We start from the raw sequence: 27,878 nt of genomic DNA on the forward strand, positions 1-27,878 counted from the left end.
TGATTTCAGTGATTTCTTCTGAATTTCTCAGAGAAATGAAAGTAGCAAATATAATAAAAAAGAGATCAGCAATTTATTTACCTCCATTTAGTTTCAACGCTTGTATTCTTAATAGGAAAATTCTGGAAAATTCTCCCTGACCTCTTTCTTCTTCCTAGGGCATTTCTGGCTGAGCTTTTCAAAATTTTTTTGCACAGGAATCAAGTGTCATTTTGAGAAAGCTGTCATCTTTATTCAAGGCTGCTGGTGCCTGAGTTTGTGTTGTACATTAGCTTTTCCTTATAGGTTTTCAAGGGCCAGCTGCGGGTGCTTTATTTCATTTAATTTGGAGCACTCCTATTTTATAGCTTGGAGAAACAAGGAAATATGGCTTGTCTATTTATTTAAAAATAATAAAAATGAATATCACAGCCCTAATGTGTTATTTAAGCAGTGGCAATAGGCCTAAAACACCATATTAATAATGACAGAAGGCTGCAATTCTGGGGGAGTTTGTGCTGACTCTTTATTCATACATGATGTTTGGTGGCTTTTGTGGTACTATTTTGTCTTGAATGCAGTGAAATGTGCACTTCAGATATAAGGACAACTGCTTTTTCAAATACAAATTTAAGAGATTTTGTTTTCTTTTGTGATTTTGATTAGTTTGGGGTTTTTAGTAGAGGATTTAAAATTGGACTCAGGGGATCTGTTCTGATCTCCCCTGTCAGGCTCAGAGGTCTATAAAATAGAAGACATTCCACTTAATTCTTCTGTGTTCATTTCCCCAACTGTGAAATGGGAATAATGCTACCTCCTTTGATCTAACTAATGACCTTACAAAACCTCAAGTTGGAGATCCATCCATTCTGTACTGTGTGTATATTTATTAATGTATGATTGCGAGTAGAACTGAGATATGTATATTTTTCTAAGTTAAGCTACTTCATTTGAGGCTGCAGTCTCAAACAACATTCTAAAGTTTTACCTTTTTATTTCAAATGTTGAATTACAAAACTCTTTTTCTTAGCCTATTTTATGCTCTGGAAATCTTACTTAAATTCTTTCAGGCAAGTTGCATAATCTTCAGTGATTTGCTTAGTGAGATATTTATAACTACTTTCATTAGAAAGTAAGCAAAAGAGAATGATTCCCATAAAATAATATGCTTTATTAACAATACAACTATTAAATGGGAAAGGACTTTTTTTTAACTACTAGCAAAACTTACACTAACTTTGGGAAAAAATAGGTTTTAGAGTAGACTTTTAGAGTAGTCTGAAGTACTTATGTATTCATATAACTCCTGAACATGGAAGATCAATCATTCTGTTGTTTTGATCTGTCCATGGATTTTTTCATGCATTATCTTGCACTAATAACCATTAATAAAGTAAAACTTTGAGCCCTTGAAAACAAATTCTTCAGTATTAAAGAATTTGCCTACTTGAGAATTTAGATTTTCCTTGTACTAAGAAAATTCAATATCTAATCATCAAGTCAAGTCATTATGATGTCAAATTATAGTCTCTTAGACTATAGACTTTTATAGTCTCAGTACATCACCTGGTTTTAGCATAATTAGAAATTTAGAAATAAGGTATTACAATCTCTTTGTTTTCTGCAGTACAAAGGTTGCAATTTATATAATCTACCCCAACAAAACTGAGCAGCAATAGGTAATTTTATTGCGAGGTACCACATTACATCACCTTTTATTCTTCTGCTTCTCTGACAGAAAGAATGGTGAGCTTTTTATAGGTTTAGACTGGTGGCAAACAATGAGTCTGATGGACAATGAAATAGGAACGTGTTCCAGCATCTCAGAACCTTCATTGCAAACTTCTCTTTCTGTTTCAAGGGAAATGCAGCTAGAGTGCTTTTGCTGATCACAAATTCAGTGGAGTAGTGTGGGGAGCAAAATGATCCCTAAAGTAAGCACTGGGGGCTTCAGAGGTCAAACCCTACATTTTGAAAGTTATCAGCCACTAGTGCAATGCTTAAATGTTCATGTTAGATGCTTTCCTGTGAAATGCTTGATTCTGGTTTCCTGTGGTCTCTAAGCACAACTCCACCAACTCTGCAACAGACTAGCCTCCAGGTGGTAAAGCTGTATTTGTGGCAACATCTGTGCGGTGGAGAAAGGTCATGTTGTTCTAGCCACAGGACAAAAAAAAAAATAGAAAATGCCTTTTTGTGTCTGTTTACTGCTACTTTCTGGATTTCAGCAAGTTCTCATGAGTTATAAAACGCATAGACACAGAACCAACTGAATCCCAAAGACCTGTTCTGTGCAAGGGAAAGAGTTCAAGAGGAGGGGTGGGGGCTGCAACACTCAGCAGGCTCTACTTGTTAAGAGTCTCCACAGATGGTGGTAGAGGTGGGTTTTATCTAAATATCCATCCCCATCTACCTGACCCAGGGCTCCACAGCACTGCATGGGAGCTGACCTCAGCCTGGGCAGCTGCCCATTGCAAGGGAAAAGGAAGTCACACTGTTCTCAGTCCTGAGAACTTGTCCTCCTTTACCATGTCCTTACTACAGTATTAGGGCACTTCCTTCCCGTTCCTTCTTTCTTGTCACTTCCTCAGAGTCACAGCTCTGTTTTCTGACAGCTTACACACCTGTCCTGACCCTGACCTGGCTTTACAGGTAGAAAGTCAGCTTTTCACAAATCTAAAGATCTACTGTTGCTCTGATGCACAAAATAACTGAGATGTTCAATACAGTTGTTCTAAGACCATTAAGGGCTCTTAACTTTGTTTTCATATTTCAATTTCAAATATGATGTCATAATCAGAAATAACTTGCTACTACACCTTGATTTTTCATATTCATCACATTTTTTATTTTGTCAGAAGCAATTCTGATCAGAGCATGTATTGTAAAATGTGCCATGATGTGTAATGTGCAATTATCCTCATTTTAAAGGTTGAGCCTTTAAGTTCTTGGGGACAACACAATGTTGCCAATGCTAAGTACTAATATTGAAATGTACTTTGTTCTTTGGAGTTATATTCTTACATTTCTAAACGTAGAATTTGTGCCAGGGAAAGGTAGATACCAAGTTTTTGCTTAGCTTTTTGGAAACAGAAGAAGAAATTGTCCTTTTTTTGCTGTAAATTTATAATATTTTGCCCTCATTAATTTGCTACTGAAAACTTTTGCTTTCAAAATAGTAAAACAAAAATCAAACACAAAACTATCAATCTTCTATGAAAGAGAACTATTGTTCTTCACAGTTCCTAACTTGGGAAAGAATAGGCAATGAGATCAAAATCCTAGTATATCTTAACAATTCTTTTCCTTCACCCTGACTGTGCAACCAAATTATGTGTAATCAGACTTTAATGAACTGTTTCACATTTAGTTTCATCTGCAGGACCATGAAATATCTTAGAATCATAGGATTATGTTAATTCTTTTTCTTTGCTTTTAGACTGCCTAGACATTTTAGCCCAGCTGTATGTCTTACATTGTGAACTCATCCACTGGAAGTTTCTAATAGTTTTAACTAGGGGCCTAGATCTACATGGAGCTTTTGTTAAAAGGGTTGGACATTTTTTAATGACATCTGATTTGCTAGTAAAAATGTCAAGCACATAATTGCCATTTCAGAGTTTCATAAATCTGAATCAATTAGTAAAAAGAATGTCTCGACCTCTGTCCATGAGCTTTCACGATCATCCCGTCTAAGCGCTAAGGAGATATTGGCACATGATATTCAAACTGAATATTGTTCAATTCCATTTTCTCAGAGCAAAGCTAAATGCAGCTCCCTTTGAATTTAAAACCTTGCTAAATTATTTAGTACTACATACCACAGACTGATTAAATTTTGCACAGAGTAGTGAGATTGTTTCCTAGGTAGGTCATCACTCAGTTCAGTTTACCACTTAAAGTTTCTTTCATTCTCAGTCAAAATACAGCAAGGGCCATCCATCATTATCGCTTTGTCCTTTAATTTTTCTGTCAGCTTTTGTCAAGTTTAAAACAAAAGCCTTTACATTTTTATCAACTGCAGCTATTGTTGTCTGAATCGTGCTCAGTCATTTCAGAATATCAGTTGTGTTTTTACCAAACAAGTCAAATATTTTCAATAGGTCAGGTCTGTCTTGCACATAAGCCTGCTAAAACAAACAGAACCATTTCTCACTTCTTTGGAAATGGAGAGTAAAAATGCTTAGGGCCAAATCGGCAGTGAAAGTAAATTGTCCAGGCTCCCTGCACTTAAATGGATGAATGTCTTCTGTCTTAGTAAGAAGAATGCATCGTCAATTCAAGAAAGAAGAAAAGGCAAAAAAGAAATTTTGATCAGGCAGGGCTTTACAGTGTTTTGTGCTGATCCTGTACAACAGTATTCCGTCACTCATAAACAGGCTACATCTGTGCCTCTACTCAAGAGCAGCCTACAGACCAAGCCAAGCATTACATCTTCCTCTTTTTTCCACTGTCAGCTCGCAATCAGCTATCAGATTACCTGCTGTCTGTCTTCGTCTTGCCAGTGCTCGTGTAGCTTGATGACATGCTTATAAACAGTAGTGGCCATGAAGAGCACCTTTCTAAAGACTTCTCCATACATTTCTCTGCATTCACTGAACTATGACATTAAATCAGGTCCTCACTGTAAAGAGAATTCTTGTCTGAGCATTCGTGACTCAACTCAAGCTCACCTATGCCACTGGAAAGAAGTTGGGAGCACATCTCTTTCATAGAAAATCCAGTTCAGGTCATACCTATATAACCTGTAGGAACATATATGAAAAAGAGTTGTGATTGGAGTCAGTAACTCCCCTTGGCATGAAGTCTAACCTCTTTTCTGTTTCCAACAATTTTCATGGAAACAATTAGTTCTTTATGAATAGTTTATATTTCAAAGGAGCAAGGTAATGAATAACAACTTAAAAACTGTATTGAAATTTTAACTGAGTGTCTGTCTGTCAACATTTACTCTGGGAATGAGGCTTCAAAATTAATGGTAATAATTATTGCTTGACTTCTAGATCTCTGAGCATAGCTTTTCTATCTTCTTTGGTTCCCCATCTGCAAAATATAACTATTTTCTGCTTCACGGAAGGCTAAGGACTAATACCTTAAAATTATTGAAAAACCAGTCTGGTACATTGATTTGGGGATGGCTACTTCATTTAGAAAGTTCCACTCTGCAACGTGACTTGGTCATAATGATCCTCACTATTTAGTGGTATTGAAGTCATTAAAAAAAAAATGGTTTTAATTGGACATTTTGTACTACTAGAATCAGAAATTGGAAGGGCATAAAATGGATTTAAGTTTCACTCCAACACAGGTTTCTTGGGCAGAAATCTTCAGACTTATTCTGTTAAAATCCTTCTTGACAGAGAGCTCAAGAGGATAAATATACATAGTCTCTTTGATAGCATATTTCTGAGCAGTTGCCAAGAAAACATAACATGTGCCTCACCTGTGTTATAAGGTAGGTGTGTTCTGCAATAAAAGCAATGACCAAAAAGTTGGACAGAACTAGAAACAGGTCAAAGTATAATTCCCTTTTCTGGCATGCAAATGAAACAGCACACTCTCTTCAAAACACAGTGATTCATACACCTTAAACAGAGTTTGCGCTGTTGAGTATCAGTTTATACTTTGTCTAATTTTGGGACATACCAAACGCACTTACCTCCTACATGTACATACATGATGAGAGAATGAGAGACATCTCACAGAATCACAGAACCTTAAGGGTTGGAAGGGACCTCTAAAGAATATCTAGTCCAAACTCCCTGCCAGATCAGGCCACCTAGAATAGGTCACACAAGAATGTCCCATTGGTAAAGCCATGTTGACTGCTCCTAATAACCCTCTTGTCCTGTATATGCCTGGAGACAGCACCCAGGATAAATTGTTCTGTCACCTTTACAGGGATGGAGGTGAGGTTGACTGGTCTGTAGTTACCTGTGTCTTCCCTCTTGCCCTTTTTGAAGACTGTTGTGACATTTGCTTTCCTCCAGTCCTCAGGCACTTCTCCTGTTCTCCACAACTTACTGAAAATGATGGAAAGTGGTCTAGCAATGTCTTCTGCCAGCTCCCTCAGCACCTGCGGGTGCATCTCATTGTGGCCTATGGGTTTATCCACATCCAGACTGCTCAACTGATCCTTAACCCAGTCTTCATCATCCAAATAAAACTCCTCCTTTAACCTGACTTTCTCAGAAGTCTGGGGCTCCTGAGGACTGTCTCCAGCTGAAGTGCATTCTCTTACATAAAAGCATTTTCAAGGCAAAGACAAGTAAAGTTTTCACAGGAATCCATAGATCTTTTTAGGTAGACCTACTAAGGAGCCTTTCTGTCAGACTCGGTAGAACTGGAGGGCCCTGTGCACCTAAGTCTTTTACATGTGGAGCTCAGGTTCTTTTCAGAATGCTAATCTATGCCTGGATTTGGACAGTCCAAAACAGGGATATGGTCCAAGAGTTCCAAATTGTGTTGTCTGGAGAGCTGTACCTTCACATGTACATTCTTGTTGCACACTCTCATGTTGTTTAAAATGTGATTCTACTGGGCAGAGCCTAAAACCTAAGCACACTATGAACCAGGAATTTCTAGAGTCCAGAGAAAACTTTGATTTCATTACTTAGGCAATACAGATCTCTTCAGGCTGCTGATTCCAGGTTGCTATCATGTACTGTAGCAAGTAATTGTAATGCTGTGAGCAAAGCAGACCAACTGCAGTCATTTGCATGGTGAATTTCACCTTACTTTGCTAAGAAAGAAACAAAGCCAATGCTATTTCTTATATTTACTTTTTTTTGAGGCTTCTGACAAGCTGCCATTCAGACTTTTGGCATCAGAGTTTGCATTTTTGATCAGGAAACTAATCTCTGCACAGGTTTTTGTTATTCTTGATCAGATTGGAAAAGATGAATCTATCACATCTGTATTGAAACACACTGAAACTATATCCTAGCTCTGTTTAACTAGTCTGTTTCCTAGGTAGCCTCTATTTTAAAATAAGAAATCTTGTAAAGATTTCATCAGAAAAGAAACCAGAAAGCAATGAACTTCTAAATTCACCAGTGATTCATGTAGACTGTTACATGATAAAAAAGGTAGACAGTGTGCTTGCAGAGTGGAAAGCACTGTCGTAAAACCATAACTGTATTTATCAGTTGCAGTTAACTTGCTATTGCATAGTCTTAAGTAAATGGTATATTTAAGAAATATAATTAATGGAACCATAAGTCACACTAATTAGGTTTTACATACAAGACTGTATTTGTAAAGCTTTCCTAACAAGCACTTTGCTCTCCTTATGAAGTAGGTGGGTTTTTTTCTGTTTAATTTCATTTTTAGCAGATACTTTTCACAGAAGGAATTTCTCTTTATGAGAAGCAACTCCATAGATCTGTACATGTGACGTGTCTTTTTAATGAGTTCATTTATTTCAAATGCCCGTTATACTCAATTCTGTTTAATTATTGTGGTACTCACAATCCAGGTAATGTTACTATTTTTTCCTGGTGATTAATCTCATTACATAGTGAGGTTTTTTACAAAATTTGCTTGAATTTTTTCTGGCTCGGAAATATTTTGGACTGAGAAACAGATTTAATATCAGTGTACAACAGGTGAAAGAGGGATCTCATGACATTTTCTGATGACTTTGAAAGTGAAAAATCCCAGAAGTACAGACTCCAGAGAGAATAGTGCTTGTGTTTATAAAAATCAGAGAAATACAGAAAATTGTAGGTGACTCATAGATGTTAACTGACAAGGAGACTTTTAAATTAGCAAAATAATCTGTCATCCAATATGAAAATAAGTGTGCTAATTTGAAGTCCTAAGAGAGTAATTATGCAATGCTGAACTCAAGGACCCTGTGTCTGAAATGTGTTCTGTAGGGTCCCATATTGTAAAGCTCTAAGCTACTTGAGCTTCCATTGATTTCAGTCAGAATTGATGGTACTCAGAAACGAATTGCATTTCTTTCCACAGCAAGGTAAGACAGATCGTGGGTCAGGTTTTTACTCTGTTATTGCACTGAATAGCACCCTTCAGAAATATTTTCACTGAGATCAGTGTGGAATGGATTACTCACCATTAGGTGCCGAGAAACTAGTCCTTTCCTTTTAAACCTTCAGTATAAATAATCTGTAAAATGTCAGATGCTTTTTATGTCCTCACAGAAGCATTTTTCTCTTGTTCTCTTCAGGGCTTTTGTTTGTTCCTTAAAACCTGCAATCACCTTATAAGCAAAGTGATACTGGTCTTTATCGCTTTTGGCACTGTAATCAAAGTATTTTCTATCTGTACATCTGGTTACGTTCTGCTCTGTACTGGAGCATTTTGCAACAGATATTGTTGCTTCCTCTGCAATGAATCGTCAGCACACTTAAGCTTGGCATACCTGCACTTCCTTGATCAAAAGCTGAAGGGTTTGAAGAACACTGTCATCAGAGCTATGCATTTTTTCTGACTTGTATACACAGGGTCTTTTAATAGTAATATTATTAGCAGTTCTGATTTTTAGTTCTAAGATGTTTGAGAGTAATATTGATGTGTCTATTAACAATCAATTTTAAAAGTTAAGGATGTCTGAAAGATTACTATGCCTGATTATTAGGGTAAAAATTTGAAATATACTCTGCTCTGGATCTTAGCAGACAACTGTGTCTTAAACAAATATATGGGAAGAAGAAAAGCAATCCGGAAAAAAGCAGCTCTTATAGTTAGTAACATTTTCTCCCCTTTTTCCTTCCATTGAGTCTGTCTGAAAGTGGGTGTTTTAACATACAGCCATTTCTTGTTAACATGTATGTGTTTATTTTAGCATGATGGTGTTGTTTTTGTCATCTCGCACTCTGACACAGCATGTTTCATCTTTATATGGTTTCTATTATATGAGACATTTAAAATGGCTCAGTGAAGAAATGGATTCTTGTCACTTAAACAGTCACTCTCCAGATCTGTGGAAACTTGGTCATTTTAACAGTGTTTTAAATTCCATATGTTCGAAGACTGACTATAAAAATTGAGAGTGATATAATGTCAAGAATTTAAAGGTACTCTGTGGTACCGGTAATAATTTATGTTAATCATGTTTTAATTTAGTCATTTTCAACATACTTGTATTTACAAATTAAACCACTATTGTAGTTCTCTTTTGTTTGCATGATATGATTTTATTTTAATTTTTTTTTTCCACTCACCAGATGTTTTCAACACTTTGCTTCCCACTACTGTCATCCCCTCCCTTACCTCTGCAACAGTTACAACCACTGTAGCCTTAACAACCAGCACAACCACATCGGCAACAGCCATCAGCACTGGAGGTACAGTATGCTTCTTTGTTATGGCCTGAAAAACACATTACAAATAGGAAATTATAGACTTGATTTTTAGGAAGGATATAAATTGCTAAAGAGAAGGTTCAGTCACTTTAGTTCAATATATATATATTTAATACAATATTCCACAGGATGGTAGATGGTTAAGAAAGATCTCATATGACCTTGAATATTTTCATTGCTCTAGCAGTGTATATGTGAAATTTGACAGGATGCTTAAATTATTTGTATACATTTGCATTTAATTTTTTTAAGGTTAGTAAATTAACTTTAATATAAAATGCAAGCAAGCTATTTTTAAATAAACATGACCTTTTAAATACTGGTTATTTTGGATGCTAATGTTTAAAACAAGATAGGTATCTCATCATTGGAATTACTGTTGATGCACTCTTGCTTGATAACAAAGACACATCACATTACATCGTCCTTGTTAGTCTTTTACAATTTAAAGTATTCCTAACTTAGGGATGTCTTTATTTTATCAGAACTAGAGTAAATGAGCTGAAATTTCTCTCTTCCCATCCCCTTGGGTTGGGTTTTTGTCTGTTACAGCTTTTTAAAATGTTTCTAGTAATGCTTTGCTTTGTTATGAGCAAAATATAAAGCTTAATTTTACCATTGTATTCAGTGACTGATCAGATAACTTTTCAATAGTGAAGATGTGTGTATAAGATTTCACAGATTTTTATCTTCTGTATAGCTAGTAATCTCTCATGGTGGGTGAAATAGCAAAAGGCTCCTATGTGATCTGTTGAAGGCTTTCATTGTGCAAGGACAGAGGAAATAATACTCACAACACTGCAAGTATTCACATGTTGCAGTGTAATTATCCCAGGAAATTTAAGGCAGAGTTATGAAAACTTTTCTTTCTGGAAGCATTGTTAAGAGTCAGTTGTAGTGATCTGCCTAACTTGCAAGAGTAAGCTGAGCTAAATGCAAGTCCACTGTATAAAGACTGGCATAGTATCAGATCACCCAACTTTTTCCTCCATAGAACATTTGTATTTTAATATTCTGGCCTTCATGTAGCAAATTGACATAAACCCTGAAATTGTATTTTTAAGCTTTAGTATTACTTAGAGTGTGAAAATATACAGTAAAAAGAGAAAGAGTGTTATAGCAATAATTTTCTTCCAGAGAAAAAAGGATAAACCATGGAAAATAATCCAATGCTTGTGGGTCTGAGTAGTTGCAAGAGGAACATTTCCTGAAAAGGAACAGAATAATAGGAATGATCATGTCTTTTAAAAAGAGGGATTTGAGTCAAGCAGCAGAAGCTTCCCAGCTTTCTGAGATACTGGAAGGACAATGTTCTTTGTGTGCCATGTTGGTGTTGGATGTCCTTAATGAATTGTTTTCTTCTTGTTCTATGGCCATAACTAAACACTCATTGTTGTGTTTATATGTAGTCTATCAGTGTTATTAAGGCATTGTGTTACCTCCTAACTGTGATTTAGGACAGAATTTTCCTTTAAAGTGGAAAACCTTCTTCAGCTCTAACAGATATAAGAATGCCTACAATTTGATGCTACAGTAGCAAAGAGATACTGCTTTAAGAGAAAGGAGAAGAAGGAAATCTGGGTGAAGGTGGTCAATCAGTGAAGTGTGAGCACTCACATTTTCCAGAAAAAGAAGTGAATGCAGCAAAATGGCTGAGCAGATGAAACCACTTCAACCCCAAGGAAGCAGTAGATATGCTCTTTCTTGGGCAGATAATCTAAGAGGCAAAGGAGTGTGGAAAGACTTGTTTCTTGAAAAGCTTGTATTGAAAGGGAAATGACAGTCTACCCCAATGCAGAGCAAAAATAGGACACATTTAATAGACAAATGAAGTTGTATATCTAACAATCTAAGAAATCAAAATCCTCAAAAATATGAAAAGAAGAGAAGATCACTGTAAGCATAAGTGATAGAATATATTGGTATGGAAGAAACAGGAAACCAGGCATTAAATCAGAAACAACCAGATGTAATCACAACTAAAAACGTGTGAGAAATTAAACAAAAAAAAAGAGTTTTGAAATACATTAAGTGACAAAGGAAAAAAAAAGAAAGAAAAATGGAAAAATGTTGATCCTATTCATGAATGGCTAGGACAAGGCTGAAGTAATTGGTGCTTTATCCAGCAGTGAATGACAACTAGAGTAATGACTGTAATCACAAAATCACAGAATCTTAAAGGTTGGAAGGGACCTTGAAAGACCATCTAGTCCAACCCTCCTGCCAGAGCAAAAAAAACCAAACAAGTCAACATGACTCATGAAGAATTGTTTTCCAAGTGCAATGGGGACAATGACTCTGCTGAATTAGTGGCAAAGACATTTAGTGGGGAAACTTTCTAAACACATAGGAGGCAGGGGTGCAGTGTAGCAATTGAAGTTCTACCATTTCCTTCATCCTTGCTTTCTTTAAAACATGCTTGATTCCCATAGTAGCAGGAAATGGACAAGATGCTCTCTATAGGTCTTTTCTTATTCTGCGTTTCTTGGACCCATAAACAAATATTGTTCACAAACTTATAGGGAACACAGTGAAGACAGAGTTCTACTATCCTGAAATACTAGACTGAACCTTAGCTAGATTGTCTGAACACCTATGCATCAGAGGTACAAGTGACATAACAGTCAATTTGAAGAGGATCAGATTTTCAGTAGTATCTATTTCTGGCTGAGCAAAAAGTACTATATAAACATGTTTTCCTTTGACACTTCTGCTTCTTTTTCCAATAACATTTTTGACATGAAGAAGTATGTAAGGACTATTCATGTATTTTCAACCTTCAAAACTATTTTTTTGGTTGTGTTTTGGCTTCTAGGTATGTGGAAGCAGTATTTATCTTCCTTCATTGGATCTTGTTGGATCATACCTTAAAGAAAGAGAACTTTGCCCAAGATCACACTAATTAACGATATCTTTGAATTGGTTTTCCAATAGCTGACATAATAGTCTTGCTGATGGATATTATTAATTCTATTATAAATTATTACTTAGTATTTATGAATCACCTCAGGTAAATTTTACAAGACATTCCTCTAATCTGCATGACATTTACATAGTCTAGTTTAAGGATATGTTACTCCACATCCCATCACAGGAGATGTCTTTACAGGAATATGATACTGGATATAAAGAGCACAGTGAGTTTCTAAATCTAAGGCATTTTACATTATGATGATTGTACCTCATCATTACCAAAAGCTGGACTTAATGGGGAAAAAAAGCTCTCTGAACCATCATCAGTTAATTCTGGAACTGTGTGACCCAACTCTGTCTTAATTTGCATGACATTTAGTAAACAATGTGAAAAAAAAGCTACCGACCCAGTTGGATGACAGCATGATAATTCATAAACATCCTGTTTAACCAAACTTTTCCCTTTCTCGGACAAACGTATACTTGCTTTTGTGCTCAATCCTTCAGGAATTAATTATTCTTTTACTAGTGTATTACATACTAACTCAAAAAATCTAAACTTGATTTGATGCCAGTGAACAGTATTGCCCTTTATAGATCTGTCAAGGGTATCTTAAAGCCTAATAATCACAGTGAGGAATGTACAACAAAACAAGAATAAAATGTATGAGAAGAAACAATTCTAGAGGACTATAGTAAGAATTATTGTACACTCTAAGATTTCCTTTCTATCAGATTTACGCAATGTTATTTGTGAAAGCTGTGCATAGATCCATGATAGTGTTCCCTTTTGTGACTGGGAAGAGGAACAAGGGGATTGTGGATTTTCCCCCAATAGTGAAACAAGGGATGCTTCCCTTAGAGAAATTCTTTGTTAGCATGAAGTTAAATTAAATGGTTTTGTGCCAATCCTTTAGAATGCTATGAATGGAAAGGGAGTGTGATTAAGAGTCTAGGAGAAGCCACCTTATGTCAAAACAGCTATGTGTTTCTGGTTTCACAGAGGAGAAAAGGTTGTACACAAATGTACATAAAACCCTCCCACAGGCTGGCATTATGTTAATCAAACACCTCCACCCCACTCCTGTGATTTTTTTATTTTAAATCCTCTTCCTGTCAAGAAGGGGAAAAAAAAAGGCAAAGAGGTTATAAAACTTGGTAATTTTGACTTAGTATTCAAGATTGAAATCTCACTACCCTCTGCAAATAGGTACAAAATTAACATTGCAAGAACATCCCAAACTCAAAAGATAGATCCATTCAGTTCCATTGCATGTATCAGGATGATTCAGTCTCAGCTGACTCACTTGTATAATGACTGTGCCAGAATGTTCAAAGCTTTATATAGCAATGCCTAAAAGCATCTCCAGAAGTCATTGCATATTGCAGAGATATGATGCTGCTCCCAGGCAGCTGCAGTATGAAGTTCAAGACCTTGTTTAATAGTCAGGGTGACCACAAAGCCAATGAATGTACACATTTAAATGTGAATGAAATCCCTGCTTTATTATAATACACTTTATTTTATTTTTTTGGTTCTGATATAAAAGAAAGATTTCTTAAAGGAGATTTTGTAGCTAAATTTAGAAGAAGAGTTTACAGCAGATAAAGGAAGGGTTTGAGAATGTGATCATTTTGAAAACTATTGTGAATTTAAGTGTGAATATTTCTACTTAATAGTATAAATTTCAACCATCTTAGCTAAAAAAATAACATTCTTTCATTTTTACCTTGAAGTCTATATAAGAAGAAAAAGAGACTAGACTATCTGTTTCATTATAGGTAGTTTAAGTGCCAAAACTATATGGACAGTACTTGTAGTCCTCAGGGCTTTTTTATATAAAAAATTGTTTATCATTACCCTTTCTTTCCTTGTGATTTAAGTCTTCTTTCACATAATTAAAATAACTTGGCACATTGTGAAGTTGATGGAGAAAGAAACAAGCTAGGAGGAAGTATAGAATATGTGAGAGACAAGAAAGATGAGGATAGACTTGTATCTTAAATGTAGCTGTGTATGTGTACTTACATTCAACTCTGACAATTAAAAACATGATCATTAAAAGCAGTTTTGTATGACAGCATTGCAGAAAGCTAGCTGTTTTTTATAATATAGCTTTATAGCTGTAGCAGAAACATAAAATCTAGTTTGTGTCTGATTTTAATAAAACCAAGTAAAAATATTACAACTTTCTGGGTTTTCTTTTAGCTTTATCATCTTCACTTCATAGAATCATAGGATGGTAGGGATTGGAAGGGACCTTTAGAGATCATCTAGTCCAACCCCCCTGCAGAAGCAAGTTCACGAAGGTCAGCTTGCATAGGAACATGTCCAGGTGGGTCTTGAAGACCTCCAAGGAAGGAGACTCCACAACCCCTCTGGGCAGCCTGTGCCACTGCTCCGTCACTCTCACAGTGAAATAGTTTTTTCTTATATTTAAGTGGAACTTTTTGTGTTCCAGCTTCATCCCATTATCCCTTGTCCTGTTACTATCTACTATAGAAAAGAGGAATGTCCCAACCTCCTGACACTCACCCTTTAGATATTTATAAATGTTAATCAGATCACCCCTCAATCTCCTCTTCTCCAGACTAAACAGCCCCAGTTCCCGCAGTCTTTCCTCATATGAAAGATGATCTATACCCTTGATCTTCTTGGTGGCCCTGCGCTGGACTCTCTCCAGAAGTTCTCTGTCCCTCTTGAGCTGAGGAGCCCAGAACTGGACACAGGACTCCAGATGAGGCCTCACCAGGGCAGGGTAGAGGGGGAGAACAACCTCCCTTGACCTGCTGGCCACACTCTTCTTGATGCATCCCAGGATGCCATTGACCTTCTTGGCCACAAGGGCACATTGCTGGCTCATATTTAGTTTATTATCAATCAGGACTCCCAGGTCTCTCTCCGCAGAGCTGCTCTCCAGTAGGTCAACCACCAGCCTGTACTGGTGCATGGGGTTGTTCCTTCCCGGATGCAGGACTCTGCACTTGTCCTTGTTGAACCTCATGAGGTTCCTCTCTGCCCAATTCTCAAGCCGGTTGAGATCCTGCTGAATGGCAGCACAGCCTTCTGGGGAACCAGCCAGTCCTCCCAGTTTGGTGTCATCAGCGAACTTTCTGAGGGTACACTCTGTCCCCTCATCCAGGTCGTTGATGAAGATGTTGAACAAGATTGGCCCCAGAATCGATCCCTGTTGAAGTCCACTGGCCACTTCTCATATAATAATCTCCTACTGACTTATCCAACTTCTAGGTCTCCCAGGAGGCCAAACAATTTGAGGTTCAAACCAATGGTTCTTTAGCGCTCATCTTGAAAGAACTGCCATGTCTTGATTTAATGGCTTTTCTGTTACTTCTGCTTTCCATTCTGCTTTTTTTCCCAGCCATTTAGAAGACATGCTAATAAATCATGATAAATCATTGGAAATCTAAGTTAGATCATGATGAAATCCCAAATCTATTCTACAAGCCTCTTTCCCTAAGTCTTGAAACCTCCAGAGCTATCTCTTTTCAGAGCTATCTGTTAACCCAGGTGAAACATCCACATGATACAGCTGAGTAGTAGCTGGGAAAGTTTCCCTAGCCAGCATCTGCAACCAGCTGATAGAGAGGCCAGGAGCAGGAGCAGTCCTTCCCTTCCTTGGCACTTGTATGGGCTGTTAGAGGAGAAAAGGAAGAGAAAATGCCATTTTCTCAAAGTTCACTGCCATCTAACAGGTGCAGAGGGGAGATGCAGGAATGTAACACTGTCTGCCTTCTTTCCTGTGTGCTCTCTGCTACCAAGGGCTCCAACATTGAAAGAAAAAAAAACATAGCTGGTTTTATGTATGGCCTCAGCTCATCAGCAGGCATGTGGTTCCTTGAGCCCAGTCTTAGGCTTCTGTGCAAGCAGGACAAACTCAAATTAGAAATCCAATGTACAGAGAGCAAGAATGAAAGACTGAAAGTTGTTCTTTTAGGATCAAATATTTGAATTTTTTACATCAAAATATGCCAGTTGTGTGGAGGTGTAAATGTGATGTTTATGGAAAAATGAGGAAATTAGAATCCAGAGTTTAAAAAAACCTCACAAAACATTATACAGTCCTCTGCTCCTCACTTCTCCAGCAGTACTTGCAGGATGCATAAGAACTCTGCCTTGCACAGGGGAATCCAGAATACATCTTCCCAGCATGCATGATGAAGGGGTATTGTTATAAGTTCTTCCTGTTGCTTTGCAGATCCTTCAGTGTTTCTTCTGACTCCTTGAGAACAGAGTATTTGTTCCTTCCCTTCAGCAACGTTTAATTAGGGTTTCATTCTACTAGTCAGGCTTGATGATACTTTTAATCCTGCAAATTCTCAAAACTCACAAAGTTAAGATCAACAGAGGAAATTGTAGCGTCTGTTCTAATTCAAAGAACTCTGTTTTTTAGGTCTGATAGATATGCAGCCAGGAAAAGCCTTCTTATAATATCATGAAAGTAGCTTTTGAGGATGTTAATGCAGTGGATCGTGTACACAGATTTGATAGATTACAAAAAAAAGGAATCTTCAGATATTCCTCTTGTACTTTAGCCTCATGGTATACGGTATCTCCCTGTAGCAAACAACCAAAAAAGACCTCGAACAAAACCACACCAAACAAAGAAGAAAACCTCCCAAATCTCCCCGCCCCACCCCAAACTTAAGGAGTTTTCTGATTTACTAGCTAAATTCCTACTGATTTCTAAGTATGTCCAAAGAGAATCAGATTCATGACAAACAGTACATGCTCACATGCATGGTGGTCATAGACCAAAAACATACTAGCTCCAAGCAAGAGGCTGTGCAAGCATAGTATGAAAATAATCTATATTTTTTAAAATTAAGACTAGGAATTTGGGGTATAGTTACATTCAGAGAAGATATCTTCCTGTGGCTTGGAGTGCGTAGGACAACAGGGCGGTAAGTAGCATCAGATTGCAGTGTGAAAGTAAATGTGAAACTGCATTATGACTACATGCTAAAGAAATGGAAATATCCTGGTGTTTATATTGTGAGTAGACCAAAGTCAAACACAAATGGTTCTGTTTGGAATTCCGAGTTCTCTAATACTTTTAAAGGGCCCTTTATAATTGTAATATCAATCCAAGAGTAACCCTTGAGTCAACATGCACAGCATTAAAGCAGCCTAGCCACAAATAAAAATTTGGGCAGCATAACCTACGTCATGCATGTTACCTTGATTGCTATAACATGTACTTGGCTTATCTTTTACAAGCTAAAGCAAAGAAATACACAATTTAGAAAATTACAGCTTTCTCTTCTTAACAGCTATTATGATGTAAGATGAAGACTGTCGTCATTATTATATGTTATTTTGTCATATTATTCATGAAATCAGGCTGTTGCATTCTGAAACAAATCAACAGATTTCATACTCTGAATAGTTTGCCATGTAAATGAACATCATAAATGAGGCAAAGATTACAACACAGGCATGCTGAATATATGAAAGGGTAGGAAATATCATAATATTGTATATTAATAACCTGCTTTGTGTCTGGAGCAAATATTTCTAGTGCTAACAAATCCATCCAGCTGTCATCTTGCAGTAATGAAGTATGCAACTTAAAAGGTACACAATGATTTCCAGCCTTGATGGATTATCACTTAACCCAAAATGCAAAGCTGCACAGATAAGTATCACAATTGGTTGATGGTCTGATAAAGATTCCATTATATAGCTGAGCTCTGGAGAGGCTTCAGCAATGCATCAGGAATTCAAACATTCCTAAGCTGAGTTCTGATCACACTGGGTTTTTTTCTTTCTACTGCATATGAATTATGCAGTCTAATAGTTTCTATTGTAATCTAGCAGTATGAGACATTTTCCAAACTAAGAGTCTCTTCTGCTGGAAGCATGCTTGCTACCTGCAAAGAAAGTCCTTTGCTCTGATTCATCTTCAGACTTTCACTCAGGTGCCATAGATCTGAGTGTAGGGTCTTAGCATTCTTCCTGCTCAGCTTCCACATGCAGCTAGCAAGGAAACACCAGCCTTTCAAAAAAGTACATGGGAAGGACTGAAGCCATTAGTATCACCACCTCCATCACCACCCTGTGAAATGTAACATCAAAGTCTATGTGTACTGAAGACTCTACCCATACTGACAGTTTCCATCTGACCTCTAGTTAAGTGATGACCTCAGTCACGTTTCAGACATTGTATGAGTATGTAGTCATTTTCAACATTCAGATGTTAACAAGACATGAAACTATCATGGTTTGACATGGCAGCCTTTTCTGGTAAGGAGGAAGGGGCTGTAAAGATGGCTCCTGTAAGAAGTTCCTCGAAACTCTCCATAGCTCTGAGGCAGACCCACTTCTGGGGCTGAGCCAATTAGGCACCTCCACAATCACTTTTTAAGAAGCTGGAAGAGGAGAGTTCTTCCTGTTTCTTCCTTCTTCTATCCCTTCTTTTCCGGCTGGTGGTGATGCAAGGAGTTGGTAGAGAGACAAGCAACCATGCAGACTCCAAAGTCAGTGAGGGAAGAGAGAAGGAGATGTTCTGGAGAAAAGACTCCCCTGCATCCTACGGAGAGGAGCAGTGAAGCTGTGCTTTGTTTGCATTTTGTTAAAGAACCTGCATCAGGGGCAGTGACTTATCTTGCTAAAGACCCCACATCAGGGGCAGTGATTCTCTTTGTTAAAAACCCTGTGCCAGGGGCAATGACTATGGCCAGAGGAGGCTGTAACAGAAGCTGTAACTGTGCGGAAGAACCCATGCCAGAGATGTTCATTGAGGACTGTCTCATGTGAGGGACTCTGTATTGGTAGAAGCCGCAGCTGCTAGGAAGAACCCACACCAGAGACGTTTAAGGACTATGTCCCTATGGGAGGGACTCTGTATCAGAGCAGGGAAAGAGTGCAAGGAGTCGTCTTCCTCTGAGCAGAGAGAAGCGGCAGAGCCCATCTGTGACAGACTGACCACGTCCCCCACTCCCTGCCCCCCTGAGCCATTGAGGGGAGAGGAGGTAGAGATATCAGGAGCAGTGAACTGGGCCCAGGAAGAAAGAAGGGATGGGGAAGGGAGTTCTTAAAGCACTGGTTGTATTTTTCTCACCATCCTATTCCCTTTTTGCTTTTATTCTGTTCTGTTTCTTGTAGGTAGTAGAATAAACTTTCCTCTCTAAGTCTAGTAGTGGAGTCTGTTTTGCCCAGAACCGTAATTGTCAGCGAGCTCTCCCTGCCCTTTTCTCAATCCACAACATCCTTGGTTATCTTTTTTCCTCCCATTTTGATGGGGCCTCTACCATCCTAATGTGGGTAGGGGTGGATGGGGGCACTGAGAGAGACTGTTATGATGCTTCATTGCTGGCTGGGAAAAACCACCACAGAAACCTATATTAGTCATACTATCTTCGTACGTCAATCATGCTTAGTAATCCTATGACTTTCAAAATGCTGGGAAAAAAAAATCGTATTCATAGATCTCCTTCTTTAAAAGCCAGAATTCCACTGATTGCAAGAGGCTTTGGGGAACAAGTATTTGAGCTCTACAAGTGGTTTGGCTTGCAAATTATTTAAATTAGTTTTTCCCATCTAGCTGTCAAGTACTTTTGAGTTTTGATTGAATCTGGATTTTCCAGAGTGACAGGCTATTTTTAGTGTATTTTCAGTGTTGCCCACAGTGCCTCATAAGCTTATGACCTGCAGTTAGATGAAGAATTGCCACTAGCAAAGAACAGGTTGTAATATCCTTTCTTTGCTTTACATATATATAATCCTTTTAATTTTCAGTGTGTAGTTTAGTGTGTTATTTATAGATTAAATTAGTGATTTGTTAAGTTCAGAAGGACCCAATGGGTCAATTAGCCTAAATTCTTGTATAGATTCTGCCCTCAGATTTGTAATGAGGCGCAGAAACATTTATTTTATTAAAGAACATTCACCAGAATATATGTAGACTTAATTTAGGACCAAGGAAACAAGTAGCCATACTCTGTAAATGTGGTCCAAAATGTATTGTTATACTTCATTTGAAAGAGTTGAATCTATGCTCTTTAGGATTTTATTATTATTTTTGTCTGATTTAGTTTGTTTTAGAAGCATTGTCAACTATAACTTCATTTATGAGTTTTAAGGGAAATACAATGCATTTCTTATATCAAGAAGAAAGACTGAGCAAAAGTTTCAGTTGAATATGTTTAGTACTAGTGAAAACCAAGAGCTTTTTTCTGATATGAACTCATAAAGCCAATTTTGACAAATTCTGTGCTGTTAGGATACTGATGAAGTGCTTTGCTGTTAAAAAAAAAAGTATACAACTAAGTATCATTACAGTTAACAATAATGACTAAAGCAACTGTTCTAATGCCATGTGGGATGTTAAAAAAGACTGAAATGGTGCTGAAAATGTCTAAAAATGAGGAAAGGAAAGAAAAAGAGAGAAATATGCATATAGTTTCAAATTTATTGCTAACACTTTTAATAAAAAATGCACATCTTTCTAACTAGTTTTAGCCCTGGGTGCCAGATGCCTACCAAGCCATTCTGTCACTCCTCACCTTAAACTCGACAGGACTGAGAGAAATACAAGAGGTTCACGAGTCAAGATAAGGACAGGGAGATCACTCGGCAATTAGTGTCACAGACAAAACAGACTCAATTTGGGGAGAAATGGTTTGATTTATTAATGAAACATCAGAACAGAGCAGGGAAATGAGAAATGAAACCGAATCTTAAAACACCCCCTTTCAATCTTCCTTCTTCCCAGGACTCTCCCTCCTCCCTCCTCCAGCAGTGCAGGGGATGGAGGATGGGAGTTGTGGTCAGTTCATTACAGATTGACTTTGCTGCTGCTTCTTCTCAGGGGGAGGCCTCCTCACATTTCCCACTACTACAGTGTGGAGTCCTTCCCATGGAAAATAGTCCTCCACAAACTTCAACATGAATCCTTCTCACAGGCTACAGTTATTCACAAACTGCTCCAGCATGGGTTCTTCCCACAGGGGCAGCACAGCGTGGATCATCCACGAGGAGAACAGTCCCTTACAGTATCATAAGTCCTGCCAGCAAACCTACTCTGGTGTGGGCTTCTCTCTCCCCATGGACTCCCAGGTCCTGTGCGGAACTTAGTCCAGTGTGGGCTTCCCACAGTCACAGCCTCCTTCAGGTATCCACCTGCTCTGGCATGGAGTCCTCCATGGGCTGCAAGTAAATCTCTGCTCCCCTGTGGTCTCCCATGGACTGCAGGGGCACAGCTGCCTCACCGTGGTCTTCACCACAGCTCACAGGGCAATCTTCCTTCCAATCCCTAAGCAGCTCCTCCCTCTCCTTCTTCACTGACCTTGGTGTCTGCAGAGATGTTCTCGCATTCTCACTCCCTTCTGCTACTGCAGTTTAGCGACTGTGCAGCAACTTCTTCCCCTTCTCAAATCTGTTATTCACAGAAGTGTTACCTTAGTCACTAATTGGCCAAGCCTGGGTCAGATGCAGGGTCCGTCTTAGAACTGACTGGCCATAGCTCTGTCAGCTACAGGGGAAGCTTCTGGTAGTTCTTTATTTAAAGAAGCCACCCCTGTAGCCCCTCCAGCTAACAAAAACTGGTCTAGATAAAACAACTACAGTTATCAACTGTGTCTTTCTTTGAAGCTGAAAAGATTGCTCTCTCTGCCCTTGGTTTCTCTAGTGCTCCACTTGAAACATAGTTAATAACTTCCAATATGAGCCTCACAAAATACAGAATTGATATTAATTATATTAAGTTTTTTGGATGAAAGATGACCTTGGTAAAACTCAAAGCTATAGTATTCCCCAGAACAATAAAATAAAAGCAAGGTCTACAAAGAGTGACTTTGGAGATCATTCAATCTGACATATTAATTTTTGCTTGTGAGGTTATTCAGATAGTGAATACAAAAAAAGATTGTTCTTAAGGTAATATTTTAGTGGGTTTTGCAGCATTGAAATCAATTGCCTAGCCACCCCACTTTTTTTGTTGTAACAATGATTTGAGGTATCTGTTATATGTTGACTTCAGAGACCGTACCATGGAGAAAACTGGTTGCTTTGGTGGTTGGAGAAGTTGTTTGTGGGGGCAGTTCACCAGAGGAGCCGACAGAACCATCAGTATGACTTAGTACTTGGCCTGTGTCTCCTTTCAGACCAACATGGGCTTCCCTCTATGGGATGTAATACTTTGTGTGGCCTTTTTTCCCATGCATGGTGTACAAAATCATAAATTGGCTGAGTAACAGCACAAAACAGATGTGTTTCTAGAGTAAAATGACAAATGTGTGTCTTACACATATCTCAACACCCTGTGCCAAAATGATGAAGGTGCAGGGCTTGCTGTGATGGTGCATGTCTCAGTTGCATTGTGCTTTTTACAGTAGGGTTGAAATGTGTTTCCTTGTTACAACTAAGAGAGGAGGAGAGTCTAGAAATACAAAGAGAGCATTGTTGCAGTTCTATTACTTTAAGACTCTAAACCAAAAATTCTTAAAGACTTATACTTTGCTTCAGTGTGTCCATCACACTGAGTGCAGAAAAGCAGAGTCAACAAAGCTGAAGTGGAAAAAGGTGGAAAAAATTAAAATACCAATGTTTTAAAAGATGATCTTAAAACACACCTTAGAGGAAAGAAGTCTAATTTGAAGCGTATGGTATCGTAAATGGCTGTACCTAATCACAGCTGGGTTCATTTTTTTCATGGAAAAAAAATGAGAAAGAGAGAATTACAAACTCATCTGCACTGAGAAATACAAGGTGGAAAACCTTATTCAATAATACTTGACTCACTGTTTGGCTGAGTATAAAAGACTGAACATGGACGCACAAATGGAAGTGACTGAAAAAATGAAATTCAGAACCAACACAGGAAGTACTTTTCTCTCAAAGAGAAATACAGTTTTTCAATAGCCTACTGAGCCAAGTTTGGAATTGGAGGCACTGGGGTCATTAAAGAAGAAGGGAGATACTGTTCTGGAGGAATTGTTAACTAAGATGACTTGCAGTGGGCTGAATGGCCTTTTCTTTTTCCCAAAATTTATGTTCTTGAAAAACTTTGATTACAAGTCATCCTGCTGTGATTTAGATAGCATGAATTTGAAAAGAATATATCAAATCCTTTCAATCAAGATGCTTGGGTTTCTTTCCAGCCTGAATTGTTGCAAGCCTGTAATAGAAAACCATCAGTCAAGGGAAAGAAGTATCAGGAGTAGCAATTTACGTTAATATACAATTTCCTTTTCCGGCATAAAGGGTAAGAGACAAGGATCCTGGGCAACAAAGTCCAGAATATAAATCTTTATGGGAATATGTTATGGGTAATCAAAAAAAAAAAAAAAAGAAGGAAAAATCCCCAAGACTGACAAATCCTTGAGGCTGACAATTTAAGGAAGTCATGCTATTTCATGTAGTTCTTTTCTCATGGCTAACAAGTCCCTACTGTATACAAATCAGGTCGTGAACTGCATTCAGCACCCTGCAGAGAAGAGACAACTTTCATTTTAATGAATTTAAAGTGCCCTATTGGTATTTAGCATTGAATTTGGATCAGGTCTCTGGACATCCTTGACAGAAGCTAGCTTTTACAACTATATTAATTTGTTAGAGAATGCAAACATTGTAGAAGGTTAATATGTGAAGCCTTTCTACCTTTTTGTTTGGCTGGTTTTGTATAGTTTTCAAGACAGACATAAGAGGAACATTTTTATTGTTTAGGTTTGAGTTTGACTTAATTACTGTCTCCAGTGCAGGGATTCATTCTGTTCCTAAGCCGAATTGCATTTTTGGACATACTTTGAGATTCTTTGGCACAATTAATGTGCCATCAATCCTGAACTTATTTATCCTCTAAAATGCAGTTTTGTTGGGATAAGTGCTGGGTTGTTATTGTATATCGACATCCATATGTCAGATTGTCTATTTTTATCCTCTTTAGATAAGCTATAACTTTTACAAAACAATAGCAGCCTTGGGATATTTAAGTTTTTTTGAAGTTGCCTAATTCCAGAGCCCTAGCCCTCCAGTTCATCTCAGAAGCATCTGTTCTGAATATTTCTGGAGTTAGTAATGCTAAGAAGAATTAGTCTTTTATTACAAGCAGGTTGGCTTTCCTCCACCACAAGACCTTGTGCCAAGTAATTTGTGAGTGGTTTTATAGATTCCCAGTCCCTATGGGATTTTTGGATGTTATTGTTATCATAAGTCCCTATGTTATAACATGACTATGGGGAAGTGTGCTAATTGTTTTTGTGTGATTGAAATGTCGGCTTTCTTTTCTTCCTGGTGCTTTTGAGTAGTATCCACTGATTCTTACCAAATCATGTCTGTGGAAAAATTTGCTGCAGATTGGTACTATGACACTCAGAGATTTTATGTTTGGTTTCCTATGCAGAATGTACTTCCCTGTATTTATTATTAAATACAATTGGACTGTATAGTTTTTACATAATTTTAAACCCTTCTCAATCAAATAAACAGTCAGGGGAATAATTAGCACACGAGAAATTCAGAGTGGTGAATTCACAGTAGGTGCCATCAGCACCATAGTAAAATAGATGGGTTGTATGCAGTGCAAAACTTCTTGCTCTTCATATATTTGCAGTGTTATGGAGAAATTAGGAACATCAGGAAAGTTCAAGGGCAGGAAGCATTTTCTTCTATAGGCAATTCTTGCATCCACTTCTATATAATAACAGACCAAATAATGTCCACAATAAGAGCAACACATAAGTCAGTCTAAATATATTTTCTAATGCGTCTTTTGTTTAAAAAGTGATGAACTGTTAAGCTATGTGTTCTGAAGACACAACACAATTAGTAGATTCTAGGGCTTTGAATGATAATGCTGCTTGAATTAGTTCAGGATTTTTTTTTTTTTTTTGCTTTTTTTTAACTGTTGAAAATATGTCTGAGTTGTCTTAATGGTACAGTCAACTAACCCTGTTTATACTGTCTCACTTACTAGTCAGTCTGAACAACTTTCAAAATCCTAACATATGAAACTATTTTGCTAAAAATTCTCCAGCTCTATGGTGGATGCATTTGGGCTTAGTTCTATGTTAAACCACAAGCCTAACTCACATTTTATGTCTCAATGTAAATGTAAATTAAATACATTCAATAGCTAGTATGTGCTTTAAACATAGATTATATACCACACAGTCTTCGTTCTCTTGGAAATCATCTGATTAAGGTTTTGTAGCATTGGACATATCTTCTTTCTTTTGACTTGATACCTATAGAATGGGGCTACTTATTCTTCATCCTTTCACAAACTTTAGTAAAGAACCCAGAGTAAACTTTTAATGAATGTTTTAAATCACAAGTGTCGAAAATTGAATATGTCTCTCATTGACCAAACAGATGGTTGAGGAAGGCAATAAAACAAACAAAGATGGAGAAACTAAAGAAAATAAGTGGCTTCATATTCATGGAAACTTTCTGTGCACAGTAACCTCTCCAAGTATCTTACAGTTGTCAATTTCCAGCTTATATTTGTCTATTACACTTTTTGTTATTATCACATGTTTTTTATATAAATCACCTTTTTATTGTTTACCTGATTTTAAAAAAGAATTAATTTATTTGGAGAAGTATTATGGATATGCCCATATTTAAATTTTCTGTTTATTCAGAGTCTTAGAATTGACATTAATTCATCAAATTGAAGAGGGGCTATGGACTTTCAGTTTGTCTAGTTTGGAGAAAAGGAGGCTGAGGCATCTTCATTGCTTTTTACAGCTTTGACCTTGTCTCATTCTATTGTATTGTATTCTATTCTATTCTATTCTATGCTATGCTATGCTATGCTATGCTATGCTATGCTATGCTGGTTTGATTTCTATTCATCCTTATTAATATATCATGGTAGCCACAGCAGATATCTGATGTTGCACTAGGTCTCACAAACTTCCAGTTAAGATAGGTTCCTGAAAATACCTGTTTCACATTTAATGTCACACATGAAAATCTAGGTCATCCTTCCTTCCAAATGAGTTATGACCAAAGATTTAAGTTAGGAAATAACATAAAACAAAAACCCCACAACTGTTTGGAAGTGTTACAGTCATAGGTTTGCCTATCTGTTGTGGAATTCCTTCAATATATGGATTTTTAATACTTTAAAAATCTATTTTAATTCTCTTTGTAAGGGTTGCAAAATGGGAATTTATACTGTATTTAAAAGACTAATTTGGAAAAATGCAGTTATTTTAGATATAGTGCAATATTAACAGTATGATGAAAGGAAGTCTTCTGGAAAGGGGAGAAATTAAAATGGCATTCATATGTTCTCAGAGTTATTTTTGGTCATATTAGAGTTCCAAAAATCAGCTTTATTACTCCTGAACATAACTAAAACCTAACTCCTAACTTCAGATCTTGTTCAAAAATAAGTGGATTATTTACCTATGTGTGAATATAGGAAATGTATTGGAATTTTCCAAGATGATTGTCATGAAAATGGATGCCTTTTCTTTTATTTTCTGTCAAAAAAACCTGTTCTTTACTTAATTTTTAATTAATTTACTTTTATCAATAAATTTATGTGTTACATCTACATCCTGTATTTTCAGATATCAGTTTTATCTCCTGATACTCTTTTTGCATTAATTACTGCCTTTGCATTGCCTGTGTCTTGGTGAAAGAATAATACAAATATAAACATAGAAAGAAAAGTATGTAGCACTGAAAAAGTGTTTTTTTTTTTTAAGATTGTGGCAATAAATGCTATAAAATACATGATGACCACTAACCATTGCAGGAATTCAAACTAATCCTGACTGCATTCCACAGCTATTCTTTCAGCAATCAAAACCAAAATGATGTATCAGCAGCAGAGCTGTGGTGCATTGGAAGCACCACTTACATACATAGTAGGGCAAAAGCATTAGAAAGAATGGGAAGTGCAATCTGGCAGTGTGTTTTTCAGTCTAAACTCTATAGATGGAATCTTTTTGTCAGGCCTATACTGAAATCTTAAGAATGTTGAAACAGTTTTACATGACATTAAACATACATTATAAGTACCTGTTAATAAAACTGTTTGTGACTGCAAAATCATGCAGTATGTTTTTAACATTAGCGCTTTGATATGCCTTTCTGTAACATGATTTTTTGTCTCTGGACAAATGTCATTAATCAGGCTGTAGATAACAGCACTATCCTGCAAAAACTTACATTCACACAGTAAAGCTACGTCTGTTTTTTAAGTCAAATGCATGTGTGTCTTTGGGAGATTAGGACTGTGTTTAACATTAGGGCTAAACTCCATTATTTGAGTTTCATTTAAGAAAGTTTATTTGGAAGGTTGTGTAACAGGCACTGTGACATAATCATGCCCAAATATTTCTTTTTTTTTTTTTTCCACTTATTCATTGCATACCAAGACAAATAAGAACAGAAATGAGGTTTTTGGTTTGTTCTTTTTTCTTGGCACTAAGCCTGTGTTATTATAGATAAATAATTTTTCTGATAAGCTTAAAGCATTTATATTGTTATGCACTTATCAAGCATATACTCTATTTCCTCATTTTATGTAACACTTCACAATTTTGATAAGGTGTGAATATTAAGATAAGACACAATTTCTGTGTGAAGTGTCCAAAGAACCTGCTTCAAAGAAAGAAAAAGTAATGGGACTTAAAATTTTTACTTGTGTTCAAAATATATATCTGAACATCTGCAGA

At 37.1% G+C, this 27,878-nt stretch overlaps 1 protein-coding gene across 1 annotated transcript in view; it reads left to right on the forward strand.

Moving 5' to 3' along the window:
• Nucleotides 1-27,878, forward strand: part of CADM2 (cell adhesion molecule 2) — a 236,397-nt gene that overhangs the window by 177,494 nt on the left and 31,025 nt on the right. The window contains exon 9 of the mRNA XM_062006724.1: nt 9,171-9,290. Coding sequence (XP_061862708.1) covers nt 9,171-9,290 — 120 coding nt within the window. The remainder of the gene's footprint in view (nt 1-9,170; nt 9,291-27,878) is intronic.

Source organism: Colius striatus, chromosome 1 (genome assembly GCF_028858725.1).
Source record: "Colius striatus isolate bColStr4 chromosome 1, bColStr4.1.hap1, whole genome shotgun sequence".
NCBI classification, from domain to species: domain Eukaryota; kingdom Metazoa; phylum Chordata; class Aves; order Coliiformes; family Coliidae; genus Colius; species Colius striatus.